This window comes from Gallinula chloropus, assembly GCF_964237585.1.
Source record: "Gallinula chloropus genome assembly, chromosome: 3".
Taxonomy (NCBI): domain Eukaryota; kingdom Metazoa; phylum Chordata; class Aves; order Gruiformes; family Rallidae; genus Gallinula; species Gallinula chloropus.
Genome location: NC_140087.1, coordinates 84,675,232 through 84,695,038, shown reverse-complemented (window position 1 = coordinate 84,695,038; position 19,807 = coordinate 84,675,232). Strand labels below are relative to the sequence as shown.

Below are 19,807 nucleotides of genomic sequence, written 5' to 3'. Positions count from 1 at the left end.
ATAGGAAGGGTAATGTGAAACTAACTCACTGCGGATGTTTCATGGAAGAATAGTAACTCTTGAAAAATTAAGGTTTACTCTAAAGATAAACGCAACTATTAGGAAGTAATTCCAAATGTGTGGTTATGGCACAATTTTAGGGATTATAGTCTCAGCCTGCTTTGTGAATTACATTACTGCCTTTAAAAGTAGCCAACGAATTTTTCTTAAATGAATTAATTCTTCAGATGGTCATAATAAAACTGTTTATTTTCTATTATCTGAGAAACAAACAGAACAGATTCTGGTTTATTTATGAAAGTAAATACAAAAGGTCTGACCCCTGAGTATTGCCTTTGAAAATTGTCTGAGAAAATGCTTTTCCTGGTGGCCCATTCTTTCTTCCAGCCATTCCTTCTTTTTGAAGATAATGCCAATCCCCCTCCCACCTTTAAATTACGCAATGTGTTTTAAAGAATGCTTTGAAATTAAATGGGGTTTTGATCTCTTTGGTCTCATGAAGTTTTCTAGTATTGTATCAACTGCAGAAGGCAATGGTGTTGCAGTTTGTTTTCAAAACCAGAAAACCTTGCTTGGCCCAGCATGGTGTGCCTGTGCTGAGTATTTTGGGGACTGGGCCAGTTGTCTGCTGTTTATTCATTCACCCCTGTGCTCACTTATCCCTGGTAATGTCTCAAAGGCCCAGGCGCACACAGTGCCTGCATGTAAGTTAGGGAGGACATGGGATAGCTGAGAAATTCCAGTGCCTGTTTCATGCCCTTCGGAAAGGCCACACAGAGCCGGTGTTGGAACTGAGGATGGTAATGATATCAGGACCCACTGTTTCTAGAATGTCTTGTGATTAGTAAGTGCATGTCTGTTGTATTCTGGGAATGGGTTTGCTCGGAGTACTTTGTATTACGACTGATCAGGATGCTGACAGCTGAAATTCGCATTATGTTTGGCTCTCCACAGAAAACATTGTTCCTTTATGAGGTTGGTATTTCAGTTTAAAGCCAGGTCGGGGTATTTAAATTGCAAAGGTTGTTCCTGCAGGAGCACAGGCTTTCTGCTTGTGCCACGTATTCTGTAGTGATTTCTTGGGATGGTGTTGGTGGGCACTTTGCACATGACTGGAGAGTGCTGCAGTAAGCTAATGGTGGACAATGGAACAGCCTCCTGAGTTGTGCTGGCCACGTGGTCCATAAAACAAATCTGTACTCAAAAAGTACCTGTTGAAATCATCGAGCAGGGGGGAGGTCTGACCGGATAAACCTCTGGTATTGAGCAGTTAGTACAAGTAACACGTTGGGCTCAAAATAAAGACGTAAATGCATATGTTGTAGGTATGTGTGTGTTGTGTACATGCAGCGTATGTCCTTCAAGTGGAGGGCTAATTTTATGGATGATGGATCTCGCTTGAGGTCATTAATAGTGAACTCAGCTGCATTAAGAGCTCCAGAAAAATTCCCAGATGTTTTTCCCTGTTACTCTCTGGGCAGTTGCAGACCATGTCAGTATTCCCATTTGTCAGATGGGCCCATCTGCAGGACTTCCGTTTCCATAGTAAGAAGCCTGGAGCTTTCTGCTGGAGCTTGTGTTTATCTTCCCTCCTTGCTCCTGGAGACACCAGGGGGTTGTGCTGTACCAGAGCTGCCACAGGAGTCTTAAGAAAAATTGTTTTTCAGCACAGGCCTAAGCTGAGTCTTTGGAAGAAGGCAGAGCAGCTTATTTTGGTTGGGAGTGAATTGTGTTATCCTCACCACAGAAGTGCTTTGCTGCAAGGTGTTTATTTTTATCAGTGCAGCGTGGGTCTGCTTTCCCTCTGATGTCCCTGTGTCGCTGAGCTGTATCCTGGCAAAGGGAGCTCGGTGTCAGCCAGCAAAAAGAGGCGCCGTTTTTATTTCCAGCGTCTTCACAGAATCAGAACAAGGATGCGAGCTCTCTAGCTCCGTAGGTGTGGGATAACAGGCTCACTGTATGCTCAGCTTAGCTAAGAGATGTGATAAAGCACAAGTTACAGCTGAATTTATTCTGGACTGTTATGCGTACCTCTGAACACAGATGATACAGGAATAAATGTATTCCAGTGGCTTGTAGTGTCTATACTAAATTAGCATGTTGCTGCATCCTGGTTTTAGGGTCACGGCTTTTATTTTTATCGTTGGAGCGGCTGCTTTTTCAGTGGCATGCCTCCCCCTCTGCATTGCACACTGATGAATACAGAAAGCTGAAAAGACTGGAAGTGATGCTGTTGAACAGTCTGATACCACGCGTTGTTTATACCATGGTTACTCCATGGATTTAATTGGAATTAACCCTGATTTCTGCCTCTGTGCAGGAATCAATGGGAGGCTTTTGTCCAGGCCTGATACTAGATGTGGATCAACCGGTGAATGTTATGCAGAAACGTTTTGGGTGGGATTTAATCCTCTCCCTGTCTTTGCTTCATCCTGGCTGTCTGGCCAAGGACCCACCCCCAGAGCTCCCTCTGGACAGTGTCATCCTAAGTTTCTGCAGTGAGGCAACGGCGTTTTAGGAACCTTTTCCCGAGCAAGTTGGTTTTGGTGGGTTTTTTTCCTATATTCTTTTCGGTCTGTTGGCAGCCTACCATAACTAAAGCGATTTCTCCCCACCTTTTGTGACTTGCTCACAAATGGTAACAGCTGCTTATGTAACAGCCCCGAATGCAGCTTGTTTCCCATTTCTGAGCAAAACAAAGGGATTATTTATTTCCCAAGTAAATATGTGAGGAACCTTCTCATCTATGGTGGGGAACCAACTTGTCCTTTGTCTGTTCCTGAGGCCGTGTAGCGATAGGGTGAGGGGTGATGGTTTTAAACTAGTGAAGGGGACGATTAGGTTGGGTATTAGGAAAAAATTCTTAGATATGGGGGTGGTAGATTGCTGACACAGGTTGCTCAGAGAGGTGATGGAGGCCCCATCCCTGGAGACATCTGAGGCCAGGCTTGATGGGGCTCTGAGGGACATGATGGAGTGAAGATGTCCCAGCGTGCTGCAGGGTGGGACTGGATGGGCTCCAAAGGCCCTTGTCCACCCAACGCATTCTCAGATTCCTGGTGCAGCCTGGCAGGGCAGTGCCTCTGGAGCAGCGCTACTTGGGCCGTTGTCTTTCCTTCCCCCGCGCGCTGGCGCTGAGGAGCTGCGGGGGATCCGCGCTCCGCGGGCTGGCCGGGGCGGCCTAAAGAAGGCATCCGGCCGCCCTCCCGCGGGAGTTTGGCGGGACGAGGTGTCGCGCCCTGCTCCCCTCAGTCAGCAGGTGGCACCAGGGGGCCGGAACAGGGGGGACCTCTCTGCCTCCCGCCCTGGCCTTGTCCCTGCGCTGCCGGGTACGCCCCGCCCGGGGCTGCCTGAGGGGGGCGCGCGGGGCTGCCTGAGGGGGGCGCGCGGGGCTGCCTGAGGGGGGCGCGCGGGGCTGCCTGAGGGGGGCGCGACTGCCTGAGGCAAGCGCAGGGCGCCGCTCGGCAGCCTGTGCTGAAGTAAAAGGTGCCTGTGACCGCCCCCTCTGTTGCCTGCTTTGCCCTTTTAACGGCGTTTTTTATAACGATTCTGTTTTTACAAAGGTGAATGGCGAGCTTCTCCTCAGGGCCATCCCTGAGCACTGACTTTGGAGGGATGGGGTTCCGGAGGAGGCAACGCAGCCATTAGCCGCTTCACCCTGCTTAACCCCCCGGTGATGGGGAGAGCTTGGATCCGGGCTTCCAGGCTGTTCTTGCTGGGTTCGCAGCCTCTTGCTTAGCAGCCGTTTATAACCTCCCTCCTCCTTCTTCCCAGAGGAGGTGTTAGGCCCTTTTATATTTAGTGCTGATAAGTACATGCAAATTCCAACTAGCAAAAACGGTATGAATATGCCGACAGTATCCGACTGTCTGAAAGAGGAGAACCTCATGTAAGGCGTTGCATCGGTGGGCTACCATTTTGTTGCTAGTGAGAGTTCAACGCAAGGCATCAGTTAATCGCTTTTGTCTGGATTAGTTCATAAATAAATGCCCAGGACTGGTCACAAAGTCAGCATTTGCATGTGAAGAAAGAAATGTTTCTTCGGATCTACGACAAAAGGCTTCTGCTTGTCAAATCTCCCTAGATGAATTTTTAAGCTTTTCCTTTTTTGCCCATTAGAACACGTACCGTTTTGTAAAGGTGTTGAGGCCTTCTTTGCACGTTGGGTTTTTCTTAGCTGAGCTATCCGGGTTCATATGATTTAGTCAACACTTGCAGATGTATAAAGCCTACAGGCTGCTTTTGAAAATAACAACTCATACCTGTTCCACTTTGGGCGGAGTTCAACATGGCACTCCTGCATATGTGTGTGTAGCAAAACTGCTGCCTTGAAATCTTGATTCTATGAAGTATTTTGGCTTTTAGGAAGACCTGATGCATTCGGTTGCTTTTTGAAGGACTGGTTGGTATCTAACCTGTTCTTCGGCCTCTGCACAGGGTTCGAGCAGAAGTCACTGATTCTTGAAACCAGAAGTCTTGAGGAGTCTTTTACACCTTTCTTCCAATGTGTGTCTGTTGTCTGAGTGATTATGATGTGGTTTTGTTTTACAGAGGCTTTTAAGAAGAATCTGATGGTAGAATAGCTTAAGAAGACTCAGGATGACGACAACAGTAGCGACAGATTATGACAATATTGAAATCCAACAGCAGTACAGCGATGTCAACAACCGCTGGGACGTCGATGACTGGGACAATGAAAATAGTTCCGCTCGACTGTTTGAACGATCCCGCATCAAGGCCCTAGCTGGTAAGAACTGATCACATGAGCAAAACTGATGCTGTGTATGTGACAGTACAGGATACTGTCTGTCTTCAGTGCCTGCACCTTGTCGGTTAACTAGAGAAGAAGTTTTGCTGGGGTCAAGTGCATTTTCACCAAATGATTTTTTGATACTGTTTCATCAGTTGACATCAGCGGGACATAATGGTCTTGTGTTGCTTTGCAGGACGTGCTCATATCTAACGTTTTGCAAACGCTCGGCTCTTCAGATTTACTCTGGAGGCTTCTTTGGTGTAAGCATGGGAGAACAGAAGTTGCATCCTTTTATCTATTTATCTTCTATTAGGTGGTTATACTGACTCTGTTTCTCCCCTCATCAGTCTCATCAGATATTAACCACTTTGGCTGTGTGTTAAAACTATTTTGATTTGGTTTCTGTGGCTGGCAATGATGTTGGCTTCCAGATTTGGAAAAAATCAGAAGGATAACAAAATTCTGCTTCAAAATATCTCCCTTTGGAGGAGTTCGGGACTGTTGAGATGTTTTGAAGTGGGGGAATGTGGTAGGCGGAGGTAGTTGTAATTTCATAAACATTGTTGAAGCTGTATTTTTTTCCTGAAGAAGCAGAGCTACTGCTTCTCCTGAGTCACACTGTCATCAGCAGAGGAATGAAATTTGATTGAGTCTCTTCTCTGGTTGTTGTTTAAAACGTTTTATTATTGCGTATTAAAAGCTGTACATTAACCAAATTTGTTTACACAGCAAGGAGATTATGTCATATTCTCTGAGCTCTGAGGCATTGCCCTGCAAAGGAATTTTTGTGTGTTCTGTAAATGATTTCCTGACTCTTATGGTAGCATGCCCACATTCCTGACCTCTGAACAAAATGCCTCAGTAGTGTGGGACATACTGTAAGCGTGGAAATCAGCTCAAAACTTGCTGAACTTTCTGCTAGTGAAACTTTAGTTACAAGGACAGTTTTAAACCCAACACTGTAGAACGTATTGAAGCAGGTTTATTAAATTGACTGCACCGAGACAAAGGTGTATCATCTGTTTCATTTGTGATTCTGATGAGACCGACTCCAGAGCACAGCATGCCCTTTCTCCTCTTGATGCTGGCCGTGGGGAGTGCATTAGATGCAGAACACCTTTAGGTGCCAGGATCAGGTTTGGAGCTGAGTGACAGGGAAATAAAAGTAGTTCAGGCAGACGGGCAGACAGCAGATCATGTAACTCTTACTGCAGTTAGTAATCATAGCGACTTAATGGGACTGCTCGCAGAAGGGGGGCATGTGTGTTGGATTTTTGTGATCTTTAGAAGACTTCTAGGGCTTCTTGTCACAGCATGCATTTGCAGTGGCAGGTAAAATGCCTGCCCTGGACTGGCTGTTCTGTGTGGGGTCAGGAGCAGCCTGCCTGATGTCTGTGGTGGTAGATTGGTAGTAGGCGAGAGGAATCTCGACTTGGGGTTTTTAATGGGTTGATCTTGTTTGAGGAAGAAACTCTATTTTACTCCCGCCTCACTAGCGGTTGTAGGTTGTACTGTATCCCTTAGGTGGGAAGTGCTTTTAGTACAGAGTCATGATAGCCACATTTGGGCCCCAGATCTGGGCTTTGCTGTGGTTGTTTGTTCCACTTTTATGGCAAGCAGACCTCCCCACCTGAGTAATGAATAATAAACATGAAACTCTTATTTCAAGGAGAAGTAACGTAAGGAAAGTAGTTGAATTATTTAGATAGCCTAAAACAAATACCAATGTCAAAGCAAATAATTTTGCTGAAGACTCAATTCAGAGGTGTATTTAAACATTTTTCCAAAGTATATATTTATTTTTTTCCTTAATAAGTGCTACTCAGACTTACTTTAATTTGATACATTTCATACCTGTAATTCTCTACTGTTAGTGTTAAGAATGCTCTGTGCTGCCAGATTTTGGCTTAGCATCCTGCACTGCTGCAGCACTTCTTGAAAGCCTAATCGTGATGCAGGGAGAGGGGGACGAAGAGAGGTTTGTATTGCAAATCAAAGGTTATAGTTAAAGGCTGAGCTGTGGTACTTCTGGCACCAGTCAATGTATATTTTCTGATATGGACTTCCATGCTTTTTAATAGCTGCAGTACAGAGCTGGGATAGCAGCTACTGTCATTGCACCCTAAATCAAGACGTGCTCTTTCTGGAAAGGTGTACTCTTTGTTGTTCAGCTGCTTGTCACAGATCAGACGTGGTAACTGTGACAATCCAGTGGCTGGTAGTGTGTGCAAAGCCACGCTGGGTGTCACCAGGAGGCTCTTCTGGCTCCAAACCCCATAAATTTGACTGTCTGTTGCACCATTGTTTTCTCCTGGGTGAGCCTTGCTGCTCTCTGAAGCAGAAGTAGTTGAGCATCACCTGCATGACCTGGATATACTGAATAACACTCCAGTCTCACTTAGATGGGCACTGGCTCTTTGTGGGCAAGAACATCTTTCCACATCTCCAAGACTGGCTGTCTTCTTACAGCAGCAGTTTTCTTTGTGGAGGTCCCAGGTTAGTTGTATCTAAAGACTGCCTGTGGATGTCCAGCTCTGTCAGTATGTCTGCCTTCTTTTGAGGTGACAAGATAATCAAGTCTATCAATGTCTTGGAGTTGATGAAATATACAGGTTTCCTTACCAGTTTGTCCTAGCACAAAAGGTTACAGAACAAACAGACCAAGCATCAGTTCTTTATTCCCTGTCTACAAGATAGATGCAAGCTGTTGCCTTGAAAAGTAGGACAGCCATAGGGATTTTACACTGCCTGCCTAATGGTTTTATGCACTGTGTGAATCTTTCTGCTGATGCAAGCATCTTCTGTCCACATTCTTCAATTGGTTGTGAAGTGCCTCTTCTGTGGAGCTTCCATCTTGTATTGATTCTTGTTTACTGTAAGTCAAATAAAGCTTATTTTCTGTAAGGTAAAGAAAGGTAGAGACCAAGTTCTGTAGCCGGAGGTCCGGTAGTCTGTTCTAGAAAGAATCACGATGGCCCAACCTTCCAGCAGGATGTTGAAATATTTGAAGAGCAAAGCAGGAGGTGGTGCTTAGAATGATCTGAGCAGAGCAGACGATGTGTTGGCGAAAGGTTTGGTTAAAGCAGGTACAATAGTAGGCATGCACTATAGTCAGAACAGCAGCTGATAACTGATGTTATTAAAGTGGTCTGCATACTGTGAAAACCAGAATGTGAGGGATTGTTTAGCTTCAAACAAATAAATAGCTGGAGAATTCAGCTTTCAATCAGAATCCAGATTTGAAGGGATATGCAACCAGATTGGTTGCCATTCATGTTGAACTAACTCACTCTGCAACTGATATGAGAAGATGGTAACTGATCTCTACTTCTCACAGTAAGGTATCGCACTGTAGGAAATCATCTTTCACCTGTCCTTGTTCTCTGTGCTTCTTTGGAAGGTCTTGTTGGAAGACTAGGTAATTCTACCCACTCTGTAGAAGCCAAAAAGATATCATGTTTGTGCAAAATTCTTCATTCACAAATCCTCAGGTGTTGGATTTCGTCTGTCAAGGACCATTAGCTAACAAGATCTGCTGTGCAGCACCTTGGGTGCACGGAGGTCTTACGAAAGCATTAGGAAACAGTTCAGTTGTTCAGCAGAATTTTTTACACTTGGGCTGGGGCTGTGACATTCAGATGTACCGTGCTGACCATCTCAGATGCTGTTTTCAGGTAGTGTGAGAATTGTTGCCTCCAGAACTTCTAATTTCTTCAGTTAGCTAATTCAGTATTAAAAAATGCTTGGCTACAGTTACTCGCTTTTCTGCTTGTTTGTATTTTGCCCTTTTGTCCTCAGTGTTCACTGGAGTGACCAGCAGGTCTGTGACTCAGCTGCCTGGCATAGGAATTAAAAATAGTTTCAAAGTTTATGAAATAGCAGTGGCATATCTTCCTAGCAAGGGACAGATGAGACTCCTTTGTCAGCTCCACCTAAGTGACTGTGTGGAGGTCAGGACACTTGCTAGTGTTGCATGTCACCATTCATGAGCCTTGTAGGGGAATATGGGTAAGGTGACTGCATTCATCATGCAGCTTTCCTTAGCTCTCCCTCTTGCATGGAGAGAAACCAGGCTTAAAATTCATGCCAGTAACATGAATTCTCCCAGAAGCAAAAGGTGGAAATCATTGAAATTGTAACTGAAGTTACTCCATTGAAAGGTTTTTCTTTTTATTATAGTATTTTTGATTACTGCTTTTTAAGGATAAAAAAAAGATAGTGAAAGCTTGCAATGGGAAAGTGCTGTCTACTTTATGTAGGGCTAGTTAGCCCTTCTGGCCCTGATATTTGAGTGATATCCCCCACAGATCAAGTGCAAAAAGTCAGCAGGACCACTCCCCAAAAAAGCAAAAAGAAAGATCTGGCTTGTAGTACTCTTCAGGTGTCAAGCACCTGCTTGTCCCTGCTGTCCAGCATCCTTCCCATAGGTAGCAAGTTTCTATTGGTTTACTTTCGGTATACACTGAAGGTAGAAAAAAATCTGCATGATTTTTTCAGCCAGAATGAAAGTTTCCGGTCTCAAGTCAATGAAAAAGGACAAAATACAGCAATTTAGAGCTTAAGAGGGTATTTTAGAGTGCATACTGAGAATAATATCTTGCTGTACATTTCACAAGTACGCAGTACCTGAGCTATCTGGGGCTTGAAAATCAGAATGCTAATTTTAATAACAGCAAGTAGTTAAGGAAAGAGAATTCAGCGGTGTATCGATGCTTGTAAATCAGGTTTGAAGGGCATGTGAAGGATCCAACTGACGCTAAACAGAAATAAAAACCTCCCAGCAGTGGAACTGCAGCTGCACCTTCTTGGTGCTGGCATGGCAGTGCGGGTTATTAGCCCACCTTCTTGTTTAGAGGCCGAAGGCCTGATGCAGGCTTACCCAGGTGAGTATCAGAGAGCTTATTTTGAAAAAATCTTATTTTTCTCGGATAAAAGCTGATGGAATCACTTCAAGAAAAGCTTTTCGAATGTTGACCTCACCCAGTGCTTTCATTCTGGAATGATTTCTCAGCTGTAGTTTCTAAGCTGCGGTACTTAACCAGAATCTGTGGGAGGCGGGTGTTAAAAACAAGAGTATCATCTTGTGTGTTCTGTGTCATGCAGGCATCAAGGGAGAGAACACAGCAGCAGAGAAGCTGCTGTCCCTACCCGTGTCACCTGCAGTGCTGGCTGTGACTACTGATGAACACAGTGCCCTTACCATAAAACAAGAAAAAGCTTAGCCCATCTGTCACTGCTGATTAATGTGCTCACTTTTCAAGTTGCTGGTGGAGAACTGTTTCTGAAGCAAATAGCAAACCCCAGACAATAAATAAATATGTTGTTCTTTGCACTGTTATTTTTAATGATCATCAGTAGACTGACCCTAAAAGAAGTGTCATCATATGTCTATGGTACATAAAATAACTTCCAAGTAAACACCAGCATCTTGTATGTGACTTGATACAGAGGTAATTTGCTACCATAACACACTTTTTGGTACGGAGGTAATTTGCTACAGTAACACACTTTTTGGTAGCAGTTTTGCATAGTGTAGGGGTTTGTGCTCTCTCTAGAATCAAACGAGTAACATGGAAACTACATGAAGGTGTAGGTTGGATTCTTTGTAGTCTGGTTAGACACGACATCCATGGTCTGGTGTAGCTTTCTGAGCCTCTGAAAAATGTACTGCTGAGCATAGCTCAGTTTTCTGGAATCACTGATGCTTGTCTGCTTCACAGATAGTATTTCTGATTCCTTAGTAGCAGACCAATGAGGGAAGTGATGGTGTCCTGGTGAATAACCAAAATCCAGCACCCATTGCTTAAGTAGGACAGGTGGGGCTGGAGAACTAGACTTCTTGCCATGGGTAGGAGCAGTTGCTGGCAGCCCTGCTCTGGAAAGTCTGACAGCTGCGGTCACTCTACATCTCTGATAAAATTCTTTCAAGACTAAGCAATATTGAGTTGGACAGGGACACGGGAGAGTCCAGCATCTTGCCAGCAAATGAACCGGTATTGATCAGTCTTTAGTTCTTTGAATTCCTGTGCATTAACCTCTTGGACTGCAGTTTAGGTACCATGTCTGCTTCTCGTAGCTCCTGGTGAAGAGCTCCAGGCATTCGCCAGCCCTTACTTACGAAGGGCTGACTCTGCTTGGACAGCAGTTCAGGCATTTAGTAAAATGAGGTACAAGAGAATTCCTTACTGTGGTTAAGAAGTGGTTACATATAAAAAGCCATCTGTACCTAGAAGAAGATGGAAAACTACTACATGGATGCTGACTGTGTGTGCTTGAGTGGAGATGCCCATCTGCTCTTAGGATGATACCAATGAAATAGGCATGAGGGTAATCCTGAAAGCAGGTAAATCTGCTTTATCGTACCTGGGTATTAGATGTGTTGACACTGCACTGCCTTTTGTAGCACACTTCCTTACTTGCACTGATTGCAGCTGAGAACGGTGCTTCATTCCCAGACTGGCACAGCGCAGCGCTCCTGTCTATTTTAGTTGTCATCACCCATTCATCACCATGGCATTGGTAAAGAGAAAAAGCACCGGGGGATGCACTTAGGCTGCCCTCAACGCTGAGATGAGGGAGATGCAGTGTTCTGCAGGGATAGACAAGCCTGGCAGGGAGAGGCAGCGTATGGTTTGTGAAAGGGAGTAAAATGCTTTGGCTGCACCAGCTGTTCAAGGAAAGGAAGAAATACTCCCTGGGAGTTACCTCTGTGGGGTTAGTGAGAGCTGAGCCAGACACAGCAGTAGAGTCGGGATAAAGCCATGCTGCAGTTGGTGGTTTAGGAGGAGACCTACCACCAGATTGTGAGCTGGTATAAATTGGCGTTCTCCCTTGGCTTCTCTAAGACCATGCTGACTTACAGCTGGGAAGCTGACCTGGGGTGGTTCGTCTAAGGGAAACTGGAGACGGAAAAGGCTGCGCTGTTCTTTGCAGTTAGGATCAATGTTTTAGCGATACTTAGTACAGAGAAACCATGGCAGCCTTCCTTGAAATAATGAGATTGTCTTTAGATATTTTGCTGAGTTGCCTTAATGGAAGGGATTTTCTTGTTTATCAGACCTACATGCCAATATTGATTTTTTTTTTTTTCTTTTTTTCAATTCCAAGTTGTATCAGGGCTGAGCTCGGCTGTGGATCCATTTCAAAATCTAGTCATGAGCCTGTAATTTAAATCTTTCTGCAGAAAATGGTATGCAGAAGAGAATGTTCTCGTTTTGTGTCTTTAGCATCTAACTAGTGATGTGTCTCTATTTATTTTATTTATTCAGCCAAATCTGCAATGTGCCTTGCGTTTTTCCTTCTATTTGTTGCTTGGATACTGCATGAAAGCACTCCCTGAAGTATAAATAATGTCTAGCAGGGCATACTGCAAGGCGAAATTCAATACAGGATTTAAAATGTTTACTAATTTCTGTTAACCTTGGATCTCTTCTAATGGGCAAAGATTAGTGATGAAATCATTCTCTGGGATCACAGCTTTGATTCTTATCTTGAGGTAATATCCTGGAGAGATACAAACCCAGATTGCCTTGAGACAAATTGCCTCCAAAAAGAACAGGAACAGGGATGAGGGCCGGCCAAGTACAGAGGATGATGAAAATCCACTTCCAAGTTCCACATTTGTGGTTTCTAGTATTCTTCCTAGCAGCTTTGAACTCTTGTAATGAACAATGCAAACACTACTGGTTTTTGCACGTGCATGTCGAATCATCATTTTTTAAAGTTTTTCTTCCTTGAGTGTTTCTTTCGTTTAAGGTGGATGGGTGTCAGATGTGGGCAGTATTTGTACATGTAAGTGTATGTGCTTATGTTTATTCCTTACATTGTATAAAAATGAAGTGTGGTTTGCTCTAGAATGGTAATTTCACAAGCTTCAGACAGCTAGCACTTGTCAGATGATCACTAAGCTTTTTTGCAGAGATAGACAATTCCCAGATGGGGAAATGTTGTGTGTGAGATTCAATGAAAATTTTTGAAAATAAACAAGTGTCTCTTATGTTGGTTTTAAAAACGAGGCTTTCAGCTTGTGTTTCTGCATCTGCAGTTTTTAAAAAGCCAAACAACTTCTGACAATTCTTTTTTCCTAATATTTTCCTTCTCCTGCACTTTGAAGGAACTATACAGGATTAGTGCAAGACTGTAATACTTCAGCTTCTCAGGAACTTTGTTGCTTAGGTATAAGAGGATCTGAAATTCAGTAGGGAGCCCAGTTAACTTCAGAGGTTTCGAATTTAGGGGCTTGAGCTCCTCCAGTTACAGAACTGGAAAAATGGAGAGGGATGTTTTTATTCTCCTCCCCTAAACTGCCCATATGTGAACATGCCTGGTCCCAGTTGAGACCTATTTGCAAACATTAATGTAGCTTATACACTTTCTTCTACTTACGTGAAACAAGGGAAATGTTAGAAAGACATACGCTGGCTTACAGAGGTAGGTAAGGATAGCATGTTCTGCTGCTTGTTTTCACTCAATTTCCATTTTGCTCAGGAGTGGAGGAGATTGAATTTTCATGGCTGAGTGATGATAGTGTAGCAGCAGTGCATCTTCTGTGTCCCTAGTCAGACTGGGGAAGGCAAGGAAAACTGTGCAGAAGGAAGACAAGAGAAATATAAACATAGATGTGATTCAGAGGGGGAAAAGAAGGAGGGCGAGGCCGTGAAAATCATTCCGGCTTCTAAAAAAAGCACATTAAAACCCATAATAAAGAATTTTCTGTATGAAAATCAAGAACTGCTTTCATGCCAAACTTTCACAGAAAGCCTCTGAAGTCCATACCTGTGCACCATGCTTGATTTTGATAGGTTTTTATAAAGGGTTATTCATCTGAGTTGGGGGGCAAACCAAGTACATTTTGTGGACCACAAACAAAACCTGTGAATGTAGTCATTATAGTTTTCCAGGGGTGGCTTCCCTGCTTGGATGACTGCACAGAGTGTGGGAAGCAGTGCAGTTCAGAAAACGCCCTCTGGGCTGGAATACAAACTGCCAGGAATCCTGGTTTCCTCCAGCCACCATGGCTTGTACAGCTCTCTCCTGGCAGGCATTACTCTCTGGAGGGAGCAAGGACACGTTGTTACAAAAGTCATGTCAACTTTCCTGTTAATCTGGGACTTGTGTAAACTGAAACCCGAAACCAGGTGGAACTGACCCAGTTTCAGCAATAAATTGGTATTCTGGCCTGATTTGTGAAAAGATTCCCAAAGGTTTCCTTGCTGCTTTGGTCTTGGATGTCACAACCTACAGGTTCATCTGGAGCCCAAAGCTGCTTTGTGCCTGTGACATGGCAAAGGGAAAACACATGGACAGGCCCTTCTGTAATTAAAAATCCTTGTCTCTTGCTTTTTAATCTGCCCTTTTCCCTTAAGTTTTGATTGTGTTGGCTGTCCCAAGCCCACTTGAATCACTGAGAATCTGTCTGGAAAGGACTTGGAGAAGGACCAAATGCCTTGGTGTCTGCCCCTGAACTAAAGCCCCCTTTAAACAGAAAAATGAAAATACTTTCTGAAATAGAAATGTTACTTAAGAGAACATCTCTCATTTTGCTTGTATTTATTTCACAACCTTCTGAGACAGTTGCTAAGTATTGCAGGAAATGGCGGGTTTATGAGAAGAATGGTTCTGTTCCCACTAATACCTGCAGAAGAGGCAATTAAGTTGGCACGCTAATTTCTCCTTAGTGTGTGGGCTGCTTCTCTCTGTGTTCCAGCATCTTAGATAAAAGCTAGAGGGAAAACAGCTAACCCTTCAGGATTAAAGTTGTGCCAATTGCCAAATACGATAAATATAACTATTTCCTATTAGGTTCCAGAACAATCCGCAGCCAAGCCCATCTTTCCTTGCCCTGTTGCATGCAGAGGGAGAGATGCTGGCTTTACTGTGTAGACAGGGTATCGGCAGAGCTGTGGAGGAAGGCAAACATGCTTCTAAGATTCCAGTTCTTAGCTGAGGCGCTGAGGGGATGTGCAAGAACTTTACCCTCTTTCAGGAAGACAGCAAATGTTAAGGGGTTTCCGTGGCATTTTAGATTAATAAATCATCCTTTTCATCTCGTAATTTTTTTCTAGTTAGTCACCAACTGGAGAATTTACAAGAGCAAATAATGAGGAAAGACAAGGGCGATGATTAACCAGATTCCTAATTATTCTGAGTTCTGGTGTGCATTCTGCTTCCCATTAGAAAAAGAATTGTCTTTTGTGGAGTTGTAAAATTGCATCTTTCTTTCAGAACACAGCAGTACAAAGCATGCATTTGTTTTATGGCGCCCAAGGAATGTTTTGCGTGCTGCTTCTTTGGGTTTTCACATATCCGTGAAGTGAATGTGATTTGAGGGTGGGCCTGTTCTGTACATTGCGTTCACCACACTGTTGACCCAGTAAAGCCAGCCATTATCAGTTGGCTTTATTGGTGGAAGATAGTGTGGATTGATGGGTGGATAGATGAGGTCTTCAGGGAATGTCTAGCTGTTTCAATTCTGGCAAGGCTGTGTGAGTAATATGAATGCTGCATGCTTACCAGTTCTCTTCTGTACAAGTTACGGGCTGGATCCTTGGCCAGAAATTTCTTAGAGGGTCTTTTGCCTGTACTTTTTCTGAGATTATGCTGAAGTAGTTTCTAAAGTGATCTCTTTTGGCTGAGAAAAGTGAGAGCACTGTCTTAGAAACATTGATGATTAGGGATTTAGATAGTAATTCTGCTAGATATAACACTATTTTTTTTCCTTAGAAACACCAGGTTTTTTCTGTAGTGGTAGGAGCACGTTCACTTTCGCAGCAGTTTTCAGAACCCTGTAAAGACAGATCCCAGGCCAGATCCTTTTCTGTTCTGGGGGTAAGCACCTGCCTCCAGACATTACTTCTACATTCATAATAATGCTATAATCAACATCTTGTTCTCCTCGAGGCTTCACAAAGCTCTAATCATGTCAGTGAAGTCACGTTTTGCATTATGGTTAAGTGGATAATCATTTGTGTTTTTCTTTAATAACTTCGAACAAGTACACAAACAATGCAACCCATCCTTACCACTCAGGTTACAGTTCAAAGAATGTGAGCAAAAATTATTGCACAACCACGGGAGAAAACAGAACAAAATTCAAAGGGAGGAAAAAATCCCCAGTAACACCCTGATATACTAAACTTAATATCTGCTTTGGCCCTTATTTTTCTCCAGCAGTGTTAACCAATGAACTACACCACAGACAATTTCAAGCTGTGTTGTTTTGCTATGTTACAGTTGTACCAGTGCTAAAAGTTACCTTATTTATGGCCTTTCAAGCATTAATTCACCTCCATGACATATTATCTAACCAGTAGCATCAATTAAGGAGAAACAGAGAAAATGAGTAGCTGAGACCCTTGGTGCAGCAGTAAACAAGTCTCAAGTTTGCTCATTTGGAGTCAACAGCAAACTGGTTTAGGATTGATGTGACTCAAAAACGGGAGCTGGCTGGATGCCCGTTTTTAATAAGCCTTGCTACATGCTCATGGTGTGGAGTTTCACAGATAGGACAGATCCCCATTTTGCTTCCCTCTTTCTACTGAATTACCACCAACCTGTGAAGTGGAGCCTTCAAAATTTGTGGTGGGGCCCAGCAGAGCAGCAGTAATGCTTCAGCAGATGAGTCAGCAGCACCTGGCGACCAGGGCCATCCCCAGGAGCTGATAACATCATTAACTACCTCGTTGCATCTGTTGCTCCAGGACCTGTTGTTCAGCCTCGATGCCAACCTGGATGGCAGCTAAAACGAGGTCAGAATTTCACAGGAGCGGGTCTGAGTTCTCTACAACGTGTTAGGGTCTTGTATTCTTAAAACCTTGAACAAAGTAAGCTCAGTTCAGACATCGATGCTTTCCCCTCTAGCATTTAGTGCCACTGGGCAGGCTGGAATTGGGGAGGGGCCAGAGAGGGAATACTGACAAAAACCCCCTCAAACTCTGACTTGGGAATCTTCAATCTGATTCTTGGGAATCTTCAGCCTTCCAGGTTCAGTTGTCCCACAGGGGACAATCTGAAGTGTAAATGTTTTATGGCAGGGTGGGGAAAGCTGGTCTGTGTTTTACATGGGTCAGAGCCAAATGATTAGTTTTTAATGTTTTGCTTCTGTAATATTTTAATATTTTTAATGATGGCCACGTGCATTATTGTGCAGTCTGCCAAAGGTGTTGGGAAAGCTTTCAGCTGGGGAAAAGTTCCTGGCTCCTGACTTGTGGCCTTCATGGTGTTAAAAATGCTGCACCTTCCCCGTCAGTGGCTTGGACTTTAGTTTTACCTTCTGAGCTCACATAGCAACACCTGTTTGCTCAAGGTGGGACAGTAATGAGCTGATATGCCTGCAGGTAAGGCCTGGCTGCCTGCCTGCTCATGAGGGGAAGGGTTTCCTTTAATTATAACATAGGTCAGGCATCGAAGGCAAAAGCTGCAGGAAAAACATCATTTTGGGACGGAAATAAGCCTGTACTTGTGTGCTGGGTGAAACACGCTCCTTGAGCTTTGGGGGAGTTTGTCTTTGCATATTAACAGCTCAGTTTACCAAGCTCTGTTTCTGTAAATTTTGAAGTCTTTTGTGTTGCTCTTCCTCCCTCCCACCCCAGCCTGGAAATCCCGTGGCTGCAGCGCGTGTGTCCCTGCGTGCTGAGGGGACAGCTGGCCGCACAGAGATTATCAGGGGAAGGTTTAGCGGGGCCTGCTGTGCCATATCAGCGCATTGTTGTCGGAGAGCAGCATCCTTCCTGCTGCAGTGACAAGTGCAGGTGCTTCCTCAGGTCCCCCCCTGCAAACACGTTCTCAGGGCAGAAGCCTGCAGTACCTTGGTCCCCGCTACAGTGGGTACGTAGCTGCTGCCCCTGTGGACCATCGCTTTCTTCCCCGACACTGAACATCTGTCTTGAGTAGCTGAATAGTCAGTCTGAGGTGGTGCAGAAAAGATTGAAGGCCAGCTTTCAAAAATGTTTTAGGCCCTACTTGAGGTCTGCTGTAGTACCAAAGTCTTGTGTAAATACAGCTATATTGATAGAAGGAGGTTCTCTGAAACATGCTGGTAAAAGCCCTTCTGTATCAATATAATAAGCAACTCTAGGCTGTGGTTATGGCTTTTACCTATACTTTTTTACTTAAAACAACAACATAAATACTTGAAATGTATTTATGGCCTCAGCAGCAATGTGCCAGGCATTTTCAACAGCCTGTGTGGTTTTTGACACCCCAGCTGCAGGTGAGAAGCGTTGGCTTCTGTCACCGCCCCCTAAATTAGCAGTGTTGGTAGTTGGACTTCCTGTACATTTGTTCCTTGGTGTGTTGGTAACGGCTGGTTGAATTTCCACCTTCCTCCTAGCCGGAACTGGGGCTGTAGTGCGTCAGTGGGACCAGCCTGAGCTTCTCCCACAGAAATTGTCCTCACATAAATTACTGTATGACTGAAAACTTGTGAAACAAACAGTATCAAAACAAAGGCAACATTTTGAAATGTTTAATGAGGGGTTGGGGTGGGAGGAGACCAGAACATCAATTCCATTGGAAAGGAATTTGGAAAGAAAAAAGCAGTAAGTGTTTGTGTGATCATTATCAGCATTTTTAAAAATGAACAGGCAAATGCTGCTTACTGAGGATATGAATGTGGAATTGACCTTGTAGTCCCTCCAAAGTGCGGAGCTAGGAGCTCTGCCCCCAGGGAAAGCTGACATCCTCTCTCTAAAACCATATGCAGGAACTGACTTCTAGTTCCTAGCCCCACTGCTGCACTCCTGTGTACGTTTATGTTACAGGAGGGTATTAAGGTGCCAGTTGGATATCAGGCACCCCTGTTTACATTACAGCACCCCTGCCTCCCCCGTGTACAGCCCAGACAACCATTAAACTTGCAGCACACTGATAAATGGGTGAGGAGCCACATACATGCATGCATGCAGGCATACATACATAGGGATGTCGAAATCCTCAGTATCGACCAGTGACATAAAATGAAGAGATAGGAATTGACCGTTGCAAGGACCTTTGCCCGCAGCTTTAGTTTGTTCCCAGTGTCCTGGAGCGTGCACCTTTCTGCGTCCCCTCCTCTCCCGTTGCTAAATACTGAATGAGCGATGCTCAGTGTGTGGGGGGGTTACTTTTTCAAGTGAAGAGTCTTGCAGATGAATAAAGAGAAGTGCCCTCCTTTTCATGTGATAGTAATCTGAGACTTTTCCGTTACATGAGGCTCCTAACAAAAGATTGTAATTCCACCAGCTTTGCTCAGGAAGATACCACCGTGTGCTGCGGCCGTGGCGGCGCGCTGGGAGCGAGGGCTGGGGTCCCCACTGCCGCCTCTCCTCCCAGGGCGCGGGGCGGCGCGGGCTGCACCCGGCGGAAGAACTTGCTGCAAGCACTGCATGAGCCGACCAACTCTTCCCTGGCTCCACCGCCCCCTCGCCCTTGGTACAGCCTTCGCTTCCTCCACGGAGCTGTATGGTAATCAAGTGACATCAGCCCGTCACCCGGGCGGCTGCTGATTATATTACAAACTAGCAGAAAGGTCTGAGGTGTGCGCGGCTCCTGGAAGCGCTGGCAGGGACTGCAGCGCGTGGTTCCATGCTGCTTTTGCTTTGGGCTGAATCGCAGGCTTGCTTTCATTTGATTTCCTCTCGCCAGAGCCAGGCGAGCGTTTGAAACCAGATTCGAGCACTCGAGAGTTACGGTAGTGGAGCTGGGAGGGGAAAAAAACCCCACCGAAAACCCCCTTGGGGTGCTTTAAGTTTGAATCCGTTACAGACAGCTTACCGCCAACCCACACTGCTGGATTTTGAACCGAAGCTGCTATTTACTTAGGGCTCAGTGAAAGCCTTTTCTCTCGGGACTGAAGCCAAACTACTGAGGAAGCTGGGATTTGCTTGGATGTGTGGTAGAGAAACCTGTGGTTCCTTTATGCTGCAGTTCATCGTATCCCTGTGTTACCTGTAAATGGAATTACAAAAATCAACCAGTATGCCCGGGCCGTTGTCCCCAGGATATGCAGCTCAGGTGCCTTATAACTATAACCAGTTAGAAGGAAGATTCAAGCAGTTACAAGGTAAGCCCGTGCTG

General features: G+C 44.7%; 1 protein-coding gene across 1 annotated transcript in view; it reads left to right on the top strand.

The window, feature by feature from the left end:
• The first annotated feature begins 19,632 nt into the window (after nucleotides 1–19,632).
• The window catches only part of SPTBN1 (spectrin beta, non-erythrocytic 1), a 72,814-nt gene continuing 72,639 nt past the window's right edge, over nucleotides 19,633–19,807 (top strand). Inside the window, exon 1 of the mRNA XM_084262558.1 lies at nucleotides 19,633–19,793. Coding sequence (XP_084118684.1) covers nucleotides 19,685–19,793 — 109 coding nt within the window. The 5' untranslated portion in view covers nucleotides 19,633–19,684. The remainder of the gene's footprint in view (nucleotides 19,794–19,807) is intronic.